At 37.0% G+C, this 21,153-nt stretch overlaps 1 protein-coding gene across 1 annotated transcript in view; it reads right to left on the bottom strand.

Moving 5' to 3' along the window:
- LOC104081100 (rho GTPase-activating protein 12-like) overlaps positions 1–21,153 on the bottom strand; it is a 73,025-nt gene that overhangs the window by 13,808 nt on the left and 38,064 nt on the right. The window contains 4 exon segments of the mRNA XM_009583709.1: positions 5,592–5,673; positions 7,307–7,368; positions 10,129–10,203; positions 13,836–13,961. Of these exon segments, the coding sequence (XP_009582004.1) occupies positions 5,592–5,673; positions 7,307–7,368; positions 10,129–10,203; positions 13,836–13,961 (345 nt within the window).

Here is a 21,153-nt window from a genome sequence, read left to right as displayed (position 1 = left end):
ACTCCCCACCTGACAGACCGCAGTACTACCTCAAATACCTTTGCATTCTACCCATGTTTTTGCCCTGACTCCCTTCAGCATTTCAAAGAAGCACAGAACAAACAAAAAACTAGAAGCTAAATTTCTCAGAGGGGAAAAAAGAAGTCTTCCCCTGCTCCATCGCTCATCTACTCATCGCTCAAACCACTGTGAGATCCAAGGATGGGGAAACCCATGGAAACAAGCTAGCCTCTCTGCAAAGCTCCTCTCATATACCAATGTATTATATACTCATCACAAACTTAACTTCTTTGTTCAAGGAAATTCTAAGTTTAGCATTCAGTCTCTCCTACGAGCTTTCCTGTCAAGGTTCTTTTCTGCTCCTGGATGTATGAAAACAAGACGCCAACAGCCATTTCCCTCTTTGAAAGCTTCCAGGAGCAAGTCCTGTACAGTGCTGCTCAGATGCTCTGCATGCAAAGGTTAGCTAAAGGCAATCAAACTGTACTAAAAGCATGTAGGTTTTGTTGGGAGCCGTGAAAAGAAAATCTTTCCCTTTAGCATCTGCTGCCACCTAGACATAAAGTCTGCTTTCTCAAAACAGAGTGCACTGCCACGTCAGCACTAGGGGGATAAATCCAATTCTTACTGACCAGACACCTTATTCTTACTGGATTTCTCTTTTGAGCTGTCTGGGAAGTTTAGAACGGACAGCAGTGTGAGACAGAAAGAGGGAGAGGTCTACACATGGTGCTGCCAGCTGTCCTAGATATGAAGCTGTCCTAGAGTCACTTCTGACAGCTTTTTCGAGGAAAAAAGTGTAGTCATGGGATGTGCTTATGATATTTCTATGGCAGAGATAACTTCTACTCTTCTGAAAGAATGGGGGAGTGGGGCGGAGGGGGTTAGTTCAGACGTAGTAGATGCTGTGTAGCTTAAGGACTGCCTTGAAGATGTGTGCTGACATCAATAGAAGGCCTTTTCAATCTCTTCAGGAGTTTTCTCCAAGTCCTGGAAGCCTCCATAGGACAAGCCACGCAGTCTGTATTGTGATATATTCCAGCATTTTTTTGAAACAGAACTGGATGTTATTTATGGGAAGACTTTAGATGTACACGACACCTCCCATTCTCATAATTCTGTTGCTAATTAGAGTTGTGTAGAACATTTTAATTCCAAGTCCTCCTCACCCATGCATGGACTGCAGAAATAGAGGTGATGGGACAGATGCTCCTTTGAGACTGGTAAGGGAGCTTCAGAAATTACAGCTTTATCGAAATAAGAAAAATATAAATATATTCTTTATTGTCATAGCAAAATGATAGAAGTTTTTTGAAGCCAGACTGATAGGAGTATTTGCATTCCAAATAGTTTTCATGATAAACATCTGAGCTCCTGTATAATCAGCTGTGCAATACTGATGAACTGTAGTAATGTACATATAACATCCTTGGCTATAAATATAGTGGTATAACACAGTAAACAACAGTTTGCCCAGATGAACCTTGAAGAGCATTTATTTCCTTGATGTTTGAGAAATTTACCCACTTTTGGTTTACCACCACTGTACTTGACACTGAGGACATGCGCCTATTACAGAAGGCTGACAGATTAATCCTTCTAAGCAGTTACCATTTGCTGTGTTTTATGAACACATCGCTAAAATTTGGCAATAGCTATTACAACTCACTCACACCAAAAGCTGAGACACCCCTCCTTTCAGCAGCTGAAAATTTAAACTTCTGTGAAAAGACATATTAAAAAATCCACAGATTTCCTTATAGAAAGTAGCATTTTAAAGGACACCAAACTGTGTACAAATTATCTGTTCCAGGCTTCCACATACAAAGCAATGAATTTGACAGACAAAGAAAAGGCACTTGCATCGTTTTTAGCACAAGGTTAATTGAATAAACCTACAGTTACTCACCCCTACAGGACAAAAAAAAAATAAGGTACTGGTCATCAAAACAGTTATTCTAGAAGTCTCAGGAATCTGAACTAAACTCAAAGCATATAGCTCTCTCTCCCCTCTTCAGGAAATAAAAGCCAAGATACCAAAATAGTTTTAAACATCACCAACACTTTAAAATCCTCAAGAAGTCAAATTATTGAAACATTGTTTTTAACATCTTCAGCATATGATTTTTTCCATGAATGCTTTAGTTTGACTCTGATAAGAGTGCTGAAAAAGCAATATTAAAGAACAATTATACAACCAGTCAAGCCTGTTTGTTTCTTCTACCACTAGTATCATTATCTAAATTCCTCCTCATCCACCTTGAGCAACAAGCTACCATATTAGATAGCAACATTTTACCAGCTTCTGATAAGCAGCACTTCTCGGGTGCTTGGCATCTACCCTTCAAAACATGACTAACTACAGATGCTTACAAATTTACATCAGCTTTCTGTATGTGGCATATAGCCAGAACATCCTTGAGCTCTTTTCCTTTCAGCTTTTTATGCATCACATTTACATTTTTGGATATTCCAATTATAGCTAGAATTAACCAACAACATGTACATCATTGTATCAAAGGCATCATAGGCACCTTACAAACATCCTAAATTAGCTGTGTTAGAAAGAATTAGACATAAAGTAGCTGTTAAAAAACCTACCATATCATGCTGTTTATTAGTCAAAACTTATAGTGGTTCAAATAGTGGACAAATTTGGGATTATAATTCTGGCACTGATGAACCAGATACTCTTTCTACTTTGTTCCATTAGAACAATTACAGGATTATTGCAATACACTTGTGTTAGTTTGCACCTTGGATGACTTTCAGAAAACAGCAAAGAGGATACAAGCTGTTATATGAAGTGACAAAACATAAACCTCAGAAAAATTCAAATTTACTTCAAGATTAGTGGCAAATAGCCTTACAGTGACAAGACGCATGCAACAAGAACACATACAGTGATAGCTGAAACTTGGTCAGAGTTTACATAGGTGACAGCAGGTCGACGACTGAGAGCATTTTTCCAAGAAGAAAGCAGCGAGAGCAAGAGCTCAGGAATTGAGCCCCCTTGGCAAAATGACTTGATGAGGAAAAAGGAAGAAAAGTGATGAAGTCACAAAACAATGCACAAAAAAAAAAAAGATATGGTTATATCAATCACTAGACAAATGCTAAACAAATATTCTTCTCATAAGATGAAGAAGAAATGTAATTCTTATCATGTGTCAAACTGTTACACTTGACTTCACCTTATTAAAATACTTTGATACAGATCAAAGTTTGAGAGGTGAGGTGGAATTTTTAACACCCCCAAAAAAAGTTTCCTACACAGAGAGCAAAAAGAGCATGTGCTGAATATTTAATTACACATTTGCAAAGCCAACTGCAAGTATGCAGGTATACAACATAAAGTCCTTGAAAGGTGTTCTCCCTTAAAATTTCCAGCTTCACTTTATTCTGTTCATACTGTTGACATTCATTTTGCTGACCCTACTCCAATACTTGACAGTACACATACCTGACAGTCTTGCACAGAAATACTGTGACTATGTTACTTTTGCTCCACTTAAATTATCAAAAGAATTTATGCCTTTTTTTTTCCCCACCAAATAACTGTATTTGGAAGATGTAACACAACTTATACTAGCATCCCTAAGCAATAAGCAGAGTTGCATGGCTATCTTTTATGGATAATTCATTTGGGCACACATTCATTCATAACAGTATCACACATTCATAAACAGTATCTTAGTTTAGCACTGTGTGTTTTAATGATATCAACATACAGTTAAAATAATGGTTTTTGATCTACAGCTACATTTGGATTAAGAGTATTAGTAGCTGTAATCGAGTTTTTGGAACTTCATTAGTTACTCAGGCTGTATGTTTTACTTTCCAAACATGCGTATTTATACCTATAAAATTAAGGTACTTTTTGGATCCTTAGCTATAAAAGTAAATTGCAAAAGTTGTAAGTTTCCATCATTAATATTAGTGTGCTGCAAAAATAATAGTATTCTTTGTGCACTGAGACTAAATATCAAAGCTCACCTCAGAATGGCTAGGAATTTTCCATTTTATGAAGTAGGGTGATGAAATTGAACTTGACTAAACAATAGACAATGACTGAAGGGCATGAAGGAAGGTAAGGGAATGAGTTTTAAAACCTTCCAAACCCCAGTACTTCCTGCTTCAAAGCTCACCTTTTAAGGTTCTTCAATGTTTCTTCAACATGCTTTGTTATAAAAATTAAAAAAATTCGCAAGTTCTGTTCATTTTCTTATTGGCAATATTTTTCTCACTGATTAATAACGGTAATTATATTTACCTAGTGTCCCAATGTCTACAGGTGGGAAGGTCAGTAACTTTCAGATATACACGTTTCTATTCCTTTTTCTGTGCTTTGTCTCTGATGCACATCATGTTCTCTTCCCCTCCCCACATACAGTGTGGACAGACCTCCTTAGGTCACCAAGTCCGCTTCCTACTGGACAGCATTTACCTTATCTCATGCCCTTAATCATTATTCTTTTTCTTTCCCTTCTCTTTTCCTTCTGCTTGATGATCTTGCCCAACTTGACTCTTCCCATTCTCTTCTACCCCCAATGTTGTTATTTATCCATCCTCACCCATTTTTTTCCAACCACCCCTTCTACAGCAACAGAAGGGCAAAAAAATCATGATTACAGCTCTGAAATGAACTCAATGCTTTAGAAAAGAATTGTCAATACCAATTCACTACCTAAAAAGAAGCGCAGCAAGAGAAAATGAGTCAAGTAGAAAGATCAGCAAAGCACAGAAAGATAGCATATATCTATCTGTAAGATGCAATTTTGCTGGAATTTGCATGATAATACACTGGAATAATAAATACTCAATCTGACCTCTCTAGTTATTATAGGAGATCCACACAGTTTAATGTCAGACCTCCAAAAGTAGGTAAGTAAGCCATAGATAAAGAACCATTTCTATACCTATTAATATAGGAATGCAGCTGGATAAATATAGCCAATTTAATTATAGTGCTATTAAACTAGAGATGATATAAAAATTGAATAATCATCATCTTCAGTGTGATGTTTCTCTTTAGGTCTTCATCAGACATCAAAATAGATACAAGTACTTGTCATGCACTACGCAGATGTAAAACAAAATATGGAATCCAGCAAGGCAAAGAGTAAATAAGGCAACAATACTACATTATTCAAATAGTCCAAGGCAACAACCCAAGTGTCAGACTATTTTCTTTATTACCTGTATCACATTTAAAATTACCTGGAGTTTATGAAAAAATATCCAAGAATGGTAAATCAAGCAAACTGTTTAGACAAACACATTAGTATGGAACACAAAAATATTTGGCCTGGAGCAAAAACTTCAAGCTTACAGGGCACCTGAATACCTCCTTATCAGTTTCTTACTTATCAAATATAAAAATGTTTCCAAAATATAAGAAAGTACGACTGGTTTTCTTCTCATTCTACATCATAATTGTTACACTAAACTATTTTCCTGCTACCTTACACACACTTATATTTTCTATTGGTATTGCATCAGTATTTAAGCCCTACAAATCAGAGGGCTTTAATTTATTGTGCTTTACGTGATTACACTTAAATGAGGTTTAGGGTTGTTCCTGAGCTTACCCAGCCAGTTCCACTTCCTTGCGTTTTAGTGAACAGCAGTGATGAACCTTGTAACACTGCCCATGATGACATCCAATTCTTTCTGTAAATATTTGTAAACAAACATAAGATAAATTGTCTTTGAAAGTAGGTATTTAAACTGTCAATCATTGTTGCCCAGCTGACCTGCATGTTAATATACTTAACCATATATGCGGTCATTAGTGCCATCAGTAAGTCTTAATTGCTATCATATTTACAGAAGGGAACATATGTTAAGAGTCCCAGCCTGACCATCAAAGTCTAAATCAAACAAAGCTAATTAGTAGTGGAAGCAGTTCACCAGGAGAAACACCATACAATTATAATTTCAAAGGGGCTAATCTGGAACTCTCAGCCTACTGTGTACTTAGTAGATTATGCCAAAGTACTGCATAATTCTGAAATTGATTGATCACATCTAACTGGGATGCAAGTGTCCCATGTTTATGTAATAAGCTCATTTACATTGACAGTAAAATATTTGCTACACATCTAAAAAATGCAGAAAAAGAACAAATGAGTTGTTCCAGCTGTCTATTTGCTTTTATGCCTGAGTATCTGTCCTCCTGAGGTTAAAAAAATAAAAGTCTTGACAAGCCCTGACAATCTAGTCCCATTGCCCAAACATGAATTATTATTCAACAGCTCTCAAAGTGACAGGATGGCTGTGTGGCATCTTTCTGTACAGCAGCTCAGTAATCCAGATCAATGATTCCAACAGATGCAACATAAACGGTGAGAGTATACTGTACCAGTAGCAGCTTACATGAGCCACTGTCCACCCTTTCCTACCAGGTTCTTAGGAGCAGCTCTGAGGAACCAAATTGCGGGTGAGATGTGCTGCCCAGCTGCACTGAACTAGGTCAGGATGGCTCTACAATATCAGCTGGGTGCTGACTATTTAAGCCTTAGGAAAAGCATGCTTCATGTATCAAAAGTCTGGGAAACACTGAACTAGATATAACACAGTATTAAACCTATAAGATTAAATTAAAAAAAAAAAAGAGTAAAAAAAGTAAAAAAGTAACCTAAATTAAATCTGAGGATGTGCCACACTCACGCAGTATTTAACACTGACTCTGCAGAACACCAGAAATGTAAGTTAGACAGCGTTACTTGATTATACATCATGATTTATAATGTAAATGCCTGCCTGTGAGGCAGAGAAAGGAAGTTAGAAATGAGGTCATTCATCACCTATAGGGAGACTAACATTGGGCGATACATTCTGCTTCAAACCCTTCACAAGAAGGGTGAAAGAAGAATTAGGGAGCACATGACACGTACATTCCTTGGAAATTAAAGGAGATGAAGTGAAAGTCTGAAAGCCACTCCTACACCAATTCTATCAAAGGAACAAGACAGCCTATAACCTATACAGATTTTCTCTTAAATAAATAAATCAATCCCATTTTAAAAAGCTGTCTCTCATCAGTACGCCTTCATGAAATCACTGCCCTATGTGGAGCCCTGGCATACATGAGCCCCTGGCTCTCTGAAGTCCATTATCTTTAGCTCACTGGGAGAAACACACACTTTGGGACAAGGAAACATTGTGTCCTACAGGAAAACCCCTAAGGCAAATCCAGGCAAAAAGTAAGAAATTGCAAAACCGGGTATGCTGTACTAATATAAAAGTCAGATACCTTACACAAACCCTCATGCATATGTACTTCTAGAAGTCCAAGACTTACCGAACTTTCTTTCCATTTTCTGTAATTTTTGTCACATTCAATAACCCATACTTCTCTTGACCCTGTAAGATAAGAGTAAGACATAACAAATATAAAAGAAAATCTACTTCTATTGCCATCACAGCACTGAATTCAATCCCCCAAATAATCAATTTCTGGCAACGAGCCATCTTTGCCCATGTTATAACTTCAAGAAACTGTCATAAGTGTTATTTAATTATGCAGAGATCAGCAAAATCAAAATTCTTCTGGGAAAGTACTCATTACCATTCAGAGGATAAAAAGCTTTCCTTCTTCATGGCCTAGGTTCTTTGGACAAGCCAAACTAAATCATTTGTGGTACTACACAGTGGAAATTTTAAACGTAAATTTATAATGATTTGTGTGATAGCACATTTGTGTTTGCGTCCTTTACTTAAATAGGAGATGGCTGACAAACAAACAGCCTAAATTCTCTGACAAAATTATTCCAAGTTATTTTAACATAATTGCATATTTTAAATAAAACATGGTTGAAATGCATAAAAATATTAACATATTCATTTCAAAAACAGATGAGTGAAACATTTCTTTGATGTCCTATTTCTTCCTATCCCCAAGCAAAATATTAAAATTTTAAACTACTTAGTTATGTCTTGCTGATGGAAATCATTTATATTGGTATGCTTCTGTACAAATTTGGAGATCAGTCAGTGAATGGTGGAAAAAGAACACCGCCGAACAAGAAGGGTATTTGCAAGTTTCAAATATTTGGAATGAATATTTCTAGTTTCTATGCAAAAATAATAAAATATAAAGCAATGTTTGAAAAAATATTCTAGGATAAAAAGGAAAACCATTGATTTATACCATTTGTGATTCTCAAGATGAGGTAACAAATTCCATCATTTTCTCCTGTCACCTCAGCCTTGTCCTACCAGTGAATGGTGCTAAAGGAATGTTAAATTATTTTTTTAATCAATTCCTTGTCAGTAACAGCTTGTAACAGTTCCTAATTTAAGAACTAAGCTATTAGTTGAAATGATCAACTAGGGAAAGGATCCAAATTGGTTTCACCACAACAAAAATGTCCTCAATTCTAGATCCAATGAAAGCAGAAGATATATTCTCTCCAGCATTCTCCTCTAAATCTCAAATTTAAGTGGACCATAACAGTGGAATACAGTATCGAAGAGGAATTTTTTGCTGGAATACTGTGCTAACACTCTTACCAAAGATACAGATTGTTTTTCATAAACCTTAAAAATTTTACCTACATGGGTCAAGCACAGCACATAAAATACAAAAAAAGATATATTTTCAATGATAATAGTGTTTAGCTGGCATGCTTTCCCAAGCCAGTGATATATACGTTATTTTCCAAAACTGATATTTTCAATAGAAGAAATTAGTCACTTCCCTCCCCCACCCCCCCAAAAAAAATTAGCCCATTCTTTAGATCACTTTATTTGTGATCCATGCAGACCACCACTAACAGTCCTATGAATTGCACCCTTCTAACAAACCTTTGGCTTTAGTAAGTGGAGCTGCCTGTCACCACCTTTTACAGTGACTGAGCAATGCATGCCCATTTGCTTGAATAAATTATGAGTTGAATAAATTATGAGTTTAATAAATTACTTATGGTGGCACCGGCGGGAATGCTCCAAAGAAGAATTATTCAGAAAAAGTATCATAATGCCCTACTTAGCTCCAACACTAGGGGGTATTAATGTGAAAATTAATGGAATAAGGGAAAAGGAAGTGGAAAGCAAGTTAAGGATCAAAATACACAAAAATTCACCAGCTTTCTTTGTAATATGTAAATCCCAGGGGACAGCTAAAGAAAATACAGATAATTTTTTCTGTTATCTAAAGCAGCAGTAAATTCTTCTACAAAAATACGATTTTAATAATTCAAGGTCTGAGCCATATTTAAAGAAATTAGAATACATGCAGCAATAATTGCTTGTGTGTAAGGCTATTAACTATGCTTGCTTAATAAACAATGTTTATTTCATTGTGGAAAACTGTTTGAAGAGTTGTAAGAATGCATCAGCATGAATAAGCCAGAGAACTATTCCTGTGTGTGCAGAGTAAGAATGAAACACAAGTTGTGCCTTTAATGTCCTGAGCTATCTACTAAAGGGCTGTTAAAATTGATCAAGGCACAATTTCAATGCTATTGTAGTACAGTTCCAGAATTAAAAAAAAAAAAAAAAAAAGAGAGAGAAAAACTTCATTTTCTGAATTATTTCCCACTGTTTAAAAAACAATCACATTTAAAATATAAATTGAAGCAAAAAAAACCTGTTAAACATTCATAACAAGTTTAACAAGCTTAAGTTTTCCTCCCAATAGTTATTCTACTAAATCAAAAAGACATAGTTTATATATGCCAGGTCCTCTAAGTCTTTTCAAGGAGACTGCAGCACAAGTAAAAAAATAAAGATATCAAATACTACAAACTATTACTGACTACCAACGAGAGGTTCTGTGGAGAGGGCGAGTTTGTTTCTGCTTTTACCTTCCAAGTTGCTAGGTGAGAAGACATGACTGTTGGAGGAAGCAAACTGAGTTCTACACAATTTGACATAACTTTATTCCACAGTGAATTTTTAACTTAATCTCCTATCGCCAAACTGTATTTAAACCAAAGACACATACATTTTTTCTGAAAGCACAGTTGGATGCAATGCATTCCTTTTAAAACGTAAAGCTTTCAAATAGTTTTATCCCATTATTTTTCTCAATAACAAGCAGGCTTACCCTCAATTCTCTAATCATGAATAGCCCAGTTTCTACAACATCTACTTATCTATTTAAACACTTTGCGTACTGACTGTGGCTTGATGCTTTGGTGAAGAAGGAGAGGACTCGTTTTCAGGAAAACTGGCCTTAGCAGCAGTTGGTGATTCCTATAAAATTAAAATAGGCAACATAAGTTATTAACTTGCTTACAATTATTTTGATTTTTTTTAACCCTAAAGACACTTTCTCTCTATTTATACACACTCACACATAAAAAAAAAAAATGTACTACTTTTTAAGCATTCATGATATTCTCAGATAGTTATATTATAAACCTGCTTACTAAACAGTGTTCTTACAAGATCTACAGACAACACTCAAACTGGGTTAATTAGCACACATACATTTGAAAAAAAATATTAATACATACTGTATCAGCTTAAAGCAAAGCTTTCATTCTTATTAAGCGGCAAATTTTTTGTATGACATTGCTATCGAATTATGAAGCACATTTATAATACTAACTTATTACAGGGCACCATGTAATAAATACCAAGATTTTAAAGAACAGATTATGGTTAAGTAAATATAAGATTAATACAGTAAGTTGTTATACATGTAGAAAAGTATATACTGGATCGATTCATTTTTGTGAGTCATGATCATTAATTTCCTCATAATCAAGCACTGAAAATTTCTAAAGATTCGGGATTTTGTTTTAAACTAGACATTAACTATGGATCAAAAGAAGAAAGTACTAAATCTCTGAAAATTAGAAAAATTGTCCATCTGGAACAAAAAAGGCATGGGCGTTTCCTCTGAAGTAATTATTGCTTTGCACAAATACACTGCTTGAAAATCTGGTAAAGAATTTCAAACAAGAGAAAAATGTCACTTGTTCTCTGTTACTGTTAACACATTTTTTCTCTTTTTAATTCCCTTTACAGCTCTCCCAAATTCAGTTTGCTTTTCCAGCATTACATAACACTCTGCACACGCGTGCTTTAAAATCCACTTGTAAATCTACCTACAAAAGTGGTCCACTAGTTCTTTTAGTAGCATAGTTAAGAGAGAACATTAGCATTCCTAAGAACAGCCTAAATATTCCATGTTTTCTGATGTCCTGGGGCGGGGGGTGTGGCAGGAAAATGTTGAAATTAAGGAAATCAACGTTGTCCCTCCCAGGAAGGTATTTTTTTCCTCTGCTTACCAAATTTTTTAGCTGATGGCTATACACAGATATGTGCCACAGCCAATAAACAAACAGTTAACAAGTACATTTGACATCATCAAATTCTCATCAGCCATGGCAACTCATACTTTCACTCTGACACATTTCAAGCACTCTTTTGACTGGCCTGTTTTCATAGAATTGAGTTGTGTTGTTCTTCCAGGAAAAACAGATAAGGAAAACACAAAGAAAATAGCTTCCCTAGGACTCAGCTATAAAGCTAACTTGGGGTTGATGTGCCTATCCAGCTAAATATCAGCTGTTTTTCTTTCTATTTCATTCCTCACTTGAGATAGCTTTCATATACTAAGCAGCTCTGGAACAAGATATCTAGTATTTGTGGTCATGAACTATTCCCTTTTCACATACTAATTTAAAGCAGCGTATGTAACAGCGTGCCTGCCACTGGTAATAAAATGAGTGTGTATCAATGCACTAAACAAAATCTGTCTTTCCACAAAACACTAGTTTATTGCTCCACTACACATTTTTTAATTTTCTCAAAGCATTAACATTGTGCTTTATATGAACTATACAGTCTCCTCAACATTAACAAATGCATGCATGTTTTGAAGCTGTTAAAAGAACTTCAAGCTACTGACTTAGACTTTACAAACGTGGCTCATATATACAGTTTATTTTGGCTATTACACTAGATAGATGTACATTTGCATATTTGCTTCACTAGGCTTAAGGTCTTGGTATTTGAACACTGCGTCCTGAAGAAAAGTAAACAGCTCCCCTTTTCCAATGTTTTACAAGAGCTTCTTCATTCAGTGCAGCACTACATAAAGGTCATTCCAAAACAGAAGTAAATCTTATGCCAAAAAATAAAAAGGTAAGTCTTCCTTTAAAATCAAGGCCAAAACTTCAAGCTATCTCCAACAGAATTGTTCATACCTGTGAAGCATAAACTGCACGAGGCTAGAAGTGTACGCTCAGCTTTGATTTACCAGGACTCCGTCTAGGCTGTCTCTGATGCAGTGCCACAACATACTCGGTACAGAAGATGCGTAAGGAGGAGTCGGGAGGGGAAAGGAGCAGTAGAGGGACCTCAGAATCGCTCAAGCTAAACTAATGCGTACAGGTGCAAAGCCTCCAGCCAAGCACGGTCCACTGCCTCCTCAGCACCACGTATGATATGTTCTAAACTGACAGCTCAAAAGCTTAAGATCAAATCCAATAAATCCTATTCTGAGGAACTAAGTCAACTCACGACAACCCTCTCCTACACTCCATTTCAACAAGGAAAGCCATTAAAACGTACCGGAAACAACAGGTCAAGCAAGTAACATTCTGGGCAGCAGATCCATTTTCATTACAACTACTATGTTTTGTCCATTTAAGTTTGTCTTTGACATCTGCGATTACACAGGCCCACTTGTAGGCTTTTCTCCATACTCCCAAATCTACATTCATTTCATTTCTCCCTATATCTTTAGAAAAAGGGAGCTTACAACACCGTTTCCTGGTGTCTCATTGCGTAGTCTGTGCTAAGATTTCCGTGTTACAAAGTATTTCAGTTTCCATGAATCTTGGGATGGATGCCTGCGAAGTTACAGAAACCAACAAGTCACCACCCTACAACACCCGTTTCAGTTCCTCCCCGCTCGGCTCACACCAATTCTCCTCACCCACCGGCAGAACGTCCCAGCACAAGCAGAAACGGCTGGGACAAAGAATCAAACCGAAGAGACTGGCAAAGGGAGAGCAAGGGAGAGGCTCTGTTTCCTTGTTGGCCTAAACAGCATCTGTTACCACACAGCCCAAAACAGACCATCAAGAACATGCCCTAAGAACGGGCAGAAAACAGCTTTTGTTGTTACTGGCCCACAGCTCTTTTCAGACTAAACTCCCAGCTCAGCCCTGGAGGGTATCAAAGCCAAGCGTTTCAGCACTTTCAGTACTGTCCTCTGTCCTCCTATAACAATATTACAACCCTGCTGTAACCACGCACAACTTTTCCTCTTTACTTGAGATATTACAGTGGAGATCAACAGAACAGTCACAAAAGGGATAAATCCACTATATAATACTACTACTTCTATCTTTAAAGCATTACTTCTGTCTTTAAAGCATAATTTTTACTTTAGCAAGTGCAACTTTTATTTCAATTCTATTAATATTTCAATTATTCATCTGCAATCTTTCAAGTGTATTCCTACTTGGTGTTTCCTACAATTAAAACATTCAGGTGTGAAATATCACTACACCTTACATGAGAACCTCACCCACATCCATGATTCTTGAATTCAAACCCTAATTACACTCCATAGCCTAAACTGAATTGGGAGATTCCCAATTATAAGTAAAATGGCTGTACACACCAAACCCTGAACTAACACTAGTTAAAATACTCAAGGATAACAATGAAAGAGCTACTACTCACAAAGTAACAGTAGGAGAGTTATCAAACAGCCCTTGGTTTCACTGAATGTTATACACAATACAACAGAGTATAAGACAAATGAGATTTCAGAAACTCATGCATAATCATTTCTGTTAGATTAAATACTTCACACAACAGAAACAGTTGGTATTCCAGCATGCTGCTTAACTCACTCCTACCTTATCGTTGGTGTCCAACACAATTGTGCTGTGCCTCCATTTTGTTAAAACTATTGGTTCTTGCAGCCTCCTGTCCAGACTCCTACTCTTTATTATATCTCTCTGCTGCTGTGGTGAAGCATTATACTAAAGAAGAGAAAAATCAAACTGTAAGTAGAATCTAATTCATGCAAACAAGACCTGGACATACCATTCATACACCTTAACAGCGCAAACTTTCAGATTCCTGATGTCACCCAAGGGTGTGAAAATAACCCTGGTCTTATTTTGCATTTGGTCTTCAGAACTGCCCTTTCTGCTGCAGTCTCTCCGAGGCAGTAACTAAGACTGGCCTGTCAAGACAATGCTTTCCCTTGGCAAGCAGATGTTTGATTTCTTGTGCAACAGATTACTGCTGGTTTTGCCACCAACCAGCATATTGAGAACCACCAAGGAATTAGAATAAATACAAGATTTAAACATTCACTCTTCATATTGCACTGACAGTACTATACTACCTGTCCAGCTCTTGTGTAAGAAAAGGAAAACCCTGTTATCCTGCAGTAAGGCATTTAGATTGAGAGTTATGATTGCTTGGATACAATTCTCTCTGATCCAAAGATTTGGGAAGCCTAAGAGAGGAGACACGGGCGTGAGGACTTGCTTTTTCAGAATAATCACATCAAATTACTTATAAAAGGATTTGCTGGTGTGGAATGTACATAAGCACAGAAAACAAATCTTTAGCAGGGAATAATTTAAGACTCAGCAGAGCTGTAATAGCCAAGGGGAGAATGGATTTTTCATAACATAGATTTTCTAATAACTCAAGAGCATGCAACGATGCACAGGCTGAGAAAATGTGAAGGCCATGAGAAGGACCCAGCATTTAATTAGATCTCAGCATTGCAGTATACTTATTAGTAGCATTGCCATTTTAAATCATCACCACCAACACTGAGGTAGCATTATAAAAAATTATAAAAATATTTCAAACAAAGCTTAATATTGAAAATACAAACAAGAAAAGACACCATCAATATATGGTTTGGTGGGGTTTTTTTTAAAGTCATTCAAAATCTCATTCTTTCTATTCAGCGTCAGAAGACTAAAATCTGCACATAGAAAAAAACATAAGGCAGCATTTGCGGAGTCATGTAAAGGACTAGAATCCACTGGGTAAGAAGTAACAAAGGAAAGTGCCCTTTTTATTTTAAAATAATCTTTGCAATAATCTTTGCAAGCACACTGAATTCTACAGTTTTGCTACTGATTCCTACTGTAAGCTGGGAGCCTCAGGTCTTCAAAGACAGAATAACCTATACCTACACATACCAATGAAGCATGGCAAGGTTTAACCTAAATAACATAAATGGTAAATTTAAGCTAAATTGCATAACCCAGTTACATCTATTGCCCAAGTAAAGAATCAGCATGGCAGACACTATGCTTGTATTAGTTTTGTATTTTACTATGGATAGAGTTCATGCTCCAATGAGTCAATAGATACTTAAAAGGTAAATGATAACTTCAGTTTCATTTATTCATTCATTAAATTATTTCAATACGCACAACAGCAGTAAAAATATTCCCAAGTAAATGGATCTTGCAGTACTGAGAATAAAATTTGGTAGTTCATGCACAGACAGAAATGAATTGGTTGTCACTGTAGAGATTCACTTCTGAGATTGCACTGACTTTGTATTGGGTTCAGCACATTTACACTCACATGACAACCGCTTCCTTACAATGGTGAGGTTTAAGCAACTCTCAGTTTGTTCCCTTTTTAAATCAAAGCTGAACCATCATTCATGCTGCAAGGAATCTAATGCTAGCTTACTTTCTTGTCACAGACGTATCCACTCAGCAGATGCTCCTACAACTGAACCTGTGTCAGCAAGCTAAGCAATATGCAGCAAAATTGCCTGTATTACAACTAAAATCTAAACAATTTTCAATGAAACTACGTCTAAATCGCAGAAGGTTGCCACAAACCGCATTCCTTGTGGCAGTTCTAAAGCATTTAAGTGAGCAATTCAAATACATTTCTTACTATAAAACAGAACCATTTATTTCAGAAATAGATATATACACACTTCAGTGACACTGGTAAATATTATTTATGGAAATCCTCCCTGCACTTTCCATTTGAGTAACTCAAAGAATTTAAGTTTAAACAGTCAAAGACTTATTTTCAAGTAATCTTCCTTGAATTTAAATCTACATTAAGAGTTGGAATATAGGCACAAGCCTAATCACAGGTGATTATATTTAAAAGGTGCCTTTGATACCATCACAAGCCACCAGGAGTCAACTTAGCTAACACACAACCCCATCTTGAAGGAAAAAGGACCTGTAAAGTAATATGAAATTCTAGTTTTACGAAACATTTAAAAAGAAAGCAAAGCAACAGTATGTGGAGCTCGTTAACAAAGCACTGCTAACAACTCAGAACACTGAGCCACGTACCTTAGCAGCTTAAATAATTTGCATTGGTGATACAAACAGTGTTAGTCTTTAAACAAGTCTTTAAAGGAAACATTTGACATTTTTGCCCCATTTTTCTTACAACAGAGGTGTCAAGCAAACATTTTTCGCTCAAGCATTTATGGGGCTGGGAGTGTGTTTGTTTTATTCATTACAAATAGTAGAACACATTACTACAGGGAAAAAAGAGAAAGCTTGTGTATTTCTGGGCTGAAGACAAGCCTCTACTTTTAATATAGATGGATTGATCTGTGACGCCCAAAGAGAATCACAGTGAGATACAGATACTGTTTCAGACTCTGCATTATCCAACTGAACTAGCCATCCTCTAGATTGGGTAGAGTCCACTGGCTAGAGAGAAGTAGCCAGAGCTTTCGGTGACCAGGTCAGATGCCTACACCCCTGCTACTCTTTGGTCTGCTACACCAGGACCACCTCTCCCTGCCAATCCTCCTAGTTCAAAAAGCCTTGCAGAACAGTTTCAGGTCAGATTAACTTATTGACACTCTAAAGCACTCCTACCTGCAGAGCTGTTGTCTCTCCTACAGGTATTTGCAATGGTATTTCCCACTGTTTATTAGCAACGATAAGCAACTAGGTTGGGCTCTCTTTCCCTCGCACAAAATCATATTTTTACGTAACTCTAAGCAGGCTTTCTATGCCTAAACCTTGGTGTAATCCTGAGGACAGAGATCAGGCAAGAGCCATACAGTCCAGTAAAACCGACCCATTCCAGACTACACATTGCCCGGCAGGACGATCTCTGCGACACCACGTGCCTCAACATTGCACCCAAAGGAGATGCTATTGTTTTCTTAATTCGAAAGCTTTTCATAATGTAGCACAGAACTCCAAATGTGCACACTACTGCTCCTTGAAAATCCTCCACAAACTCATGTCCCATTACATTAACCCCTCCGGCACATCACCTCAGTTTGCTCCCCATTTCATTGGGAGCATCTCCTATCAGGAAGGGAGGACATGAGCAAGTTGTTCATACTTGACTGCATGCACCAAGTAACACAGACTTCTTGCTATAACAGGTCTTGGTGTAGGGTAAGGACACCAGTGGTGTAAATTTAGGTCACACAGGGTTATTTTCATTGCTGAATTCGCTCAATGCCTTCACTAGCTACTTAAGAGCCTTCTTTGCCTTGGTATAAAAATTTCTAACCCTCTCAACTGGCCAAGTGATTTATATTTAATTTTAACCTGATACATGGCATAGCTCAAGGCTCTGTCCTAGCCTAATTGTGACTGAAATAAATATAAGGCCTCTGAGTTATTCATAGCAGTTGTCCCCATTCTTATGAAGATGACACAGATCTGTCAGCTTTAAGAAACAGAAAAAAAGATTCTTCTTCATTTGTGTTAACAACATCCTCAGCCAGATGAAAGGAACTGGGTGGGTGAAGGGAGAAAAGAGTGAAACTTGGTACCAGAAGTTAAGCATTTTACTCCACCTTCTTGCAGTCAGAGATTAAAACAACAGCCCTGAAAAATATTCTGAAATCCTAGTACCTTTATATGCTCTACCATATTATTTGCAGTTGTTCCAATACTGTCTGAAATTGAAGATTAAAAAAAAAAAAAATAAAAATGTTGCCTCAAAACAAAACCACTTTCCCATGCGACAGCTGCCACTGGCTTTGAATAAACCTTCTGGTGCTGTGATTGACTTAACACCTGTTACAGGTTTTGCTTTTCTGATCAACTAAATCAATGACAACTTTTCTTAACCTACATAAATAAAAGAAAAGAAGAATAATTTTTGTCTTTAAGGATTTCACCCCTACCCCTTCCCTTTCTTTCTTTAGAGAAAGAAGACTCCTCATTCTCTGCCGTAGGACATCAGGGTGGCAGCAGTTGGAGGCATCAGCCGCACTGAAGGAACAGAACCTACAGAGAGCAAGGAGACCACTGGGACAAACAGCTGGATCTCAAGTGTAGAAGCGACTGAAAGACACCTCTGTATAACCCGCTTCATTCACTTTGCTGCCTTGGACATCCACTGCTTCACCTTCTAACCCTCAGGATCACTAAGACCGCTTGATCTTTGAAGAGCTCCAAGTCAGCACTGATTGCCACAGGCCCTGCTGCTTGCCCAAGCAAAAGCTGGGGGCACTTTTCCCCCCTCTCTTCTAATTTGGGAGGAGGGGAGAGGTGTGGGAACCACCAACCACCACGACAAATGCGGAAGACCAGACCAGGCCTCTTGGACACAAATATACACATTAAAGAGAAGAAAAAAAAAAAATGTGACTACCTTCTCAGGTGTATCTCAGGTTTGCCATATCACCTGCACTTTTGTCCTTAAAAACCCTCTAGATCCTCACATCAGCTGAGACGGTCTCAACTTTCTCTGAGCAATCCCAAATTTTATGACAAGAATGTGAAGATTATTCACTATTGCTAATGATACAGTTTAGTGCATTGACTTACAGCAGATAGAGGTGCCAACACACGATGTGTTACCTCAAATCAAATAGTGTTGCTCAGAACAAAACCAGCTGACATTGACCATAAGACAACCAGACCCTATTTACACATTCTCATCTTTATTTTCTTTCATCATTTGATTGCATATCTTCCTGATATTACCAGCCTCATGTTTTATTGTAATTTTTCATATAGCATGCTCTGACAGCATTCAGGTCTCCAGCAGGAAAATCCTTCACCTGAGTATCAGAATTGAGGCCCCTGAGCTCCAACTCGATGTCGACAGCGCACAGAATGAATTAACAGACTGCTGGTCTCATAAGACAGCCGAAAGTGAAGCTCCTCTACCTAGGGACTCCTCTCTGGACACAGTAGGGGAGCTAATGCTGCAGGAACTTCTGAGAAGAGGAAGTGCAATTGCGGTATCAGTCTGTAAATATTAGCAGTAAAACTCTGAGTTCACTCCAGATGCTTATAGTAGAAGCATTTTCTTTCAAAGTCTGCTCTTGGATCAGAGAGCTCGGTCAGAGGACGGCCAATCCTCATGCTGTTATGCCAGATATCAGCCTAGGAACACATACATTGTATGTAGAGATACACTGGTATCTCTAATTTTTATTACGTTCACCTCTCTTCCTCCCCTTTGAGCTACTTATTCAATATTTATTACATAGTTTTCCTCGCCTTTTTGATAGATTACCTTTTTTAAACTTTAGAAATTACAGAGTTCTCATTCCTGAGATCAATTTAACTTTTTTCCCCCCTTAATAGAGATTTCTTATTTGCTTGAATTATAAAATTCATATTAGAAAACTACTAGGTTTCTAGAATAGGTTTGTAGCCGTTCTCAACATGATTTAGATACTACTCATTCACTACACAGGAAATGAACATATTTTATCACAGTGAACTACGCAGAAAAGAACTTTTATTTGCTGGTTTACTTCTTTCCTTTTTTTTTTTTTTTTAGCAAGAACCGACAACTGAATGCAGCAGAATGCATAGGAGAAAATGCAAAGTCTTTTGCAAGATGTAGTACAAATTATGGTTGAAGATTATTATCCATTTTAAAGAATAATTCAGTATGTTCTTCTGTTCCACTGCAAAAAGCTGGGTCACACTCATCATGAGTCTTAATAGACTTTTCAGCAGTTGTCAAAGCTACTCCATCTGAGACGTCATTTTTAGCCAGAGGCATTCAGCTATTCCTAGATGTTATTTAAATATACATGACTGGAGGGCTTTCTATGAGACTGTCTAAAGTAATTTGTTTTGCAACTGTGCCCCCCCAACCCCCAACATATACCCTCACAATTTTTAACACACATACAAGAATACTGGAAGTGTTATTCCCAAGCACGTTCACATTTACAGTTAATGCTATAACAATGAAGATTTTTAATATAGTATTAGCTCAGCTAATGTGCCATTTCCAGAAACCTCCAGATGATTTTTAGTTCTGATGAAGTCCAGATTATTGAAAACCATCTAACAAAAGGATTCTCTTCTTTTTCTGGTTTAACAGCATTACATGACCATGTTATTCCATCACTTTATTTCACAACAAAATTGGAAGGCAATATTTAAACTAAATACACCGGAAAAAAAATGACCAAGAGTAGGGGTTTTTTCCTAGTAACTTAATTTTCATTTAAGCAAGAGTTACAATGCTGAAGTCTTTCTACAGTTCTCTCTCACCACTCACGAGAGTTTTCAATATAGATTATTTTTCTTCAAAGCAGTTCTGTGGTCTATATTGTCTTTCCAATTCATTTGTTCCTAAGCACTTTTGGAATCAGCTTCAGTAAGATTTTCGAGAGACTAATCTTCAATCACGCTTCAATTACTCACAAGTGTAACATCTCTGCTTTATGTTCTTCAGATATATAGCTACATAAAACAGCTAAATATTTTGCTGAAATATTTAATGTACTCCACAGCATTTAAAGTTAAAAGCTAAGGTTTTCTGGAAATACATAGGCTCTTGGACTGTGAATCCAAGAGTCAATTGCTCATTTACTTCTGTTAACCTTGTATCTGCTGCCACCCAAGATTTACTAGTTTCAAGAAGGAATTAAAGAGTACATTCTGCCCAAATGACTCATGAGAAATAATTTTCAAGGAAACGTTGTAACAGTAATATGTAATGATTTTCATATAAACAAGAACTAAAGCATATCAGATCACAAATGCCAAAACAGAGGCTATATTTCATTCTGTAGGTGGCTACTGATACAACGGAGCTCAGATGTTTGTTTAGAACCACTAGAACATCATGCACTAACGCACAAATACTAGACCCCATCCCTTTATGCCAATGTGCCTCAGGTAACAGTTCTGGATTATCTTTGTAATATTACTATTATTGTAGTTGGATTAAAGCCAACTTAATTCGCTATTTAGTTCAAATCCA

Source organism: Fulmarus glacialis, unplaced genomic scaffold (genome assembly GCF_000690835.1).
Source record: "Fulmarus glacialis isolate BGI_N327 unplaced genomic scaffold, ASM69083v1 scaffold12688, whole genome shotgun sequence".
In the NCBI taxonomy this organism is placed as follows: Eukaryota; Metazoa; Chordata; class Aves; order Procellariiformes; family Procellariidae; genus Fulmarus; species Fulmarus glacialis.
The sequence above is the reverse complement of the archived record's forward strand: the minus strand, read 5'-3'. Positions and strand labels throughout refer to the sequence as shown.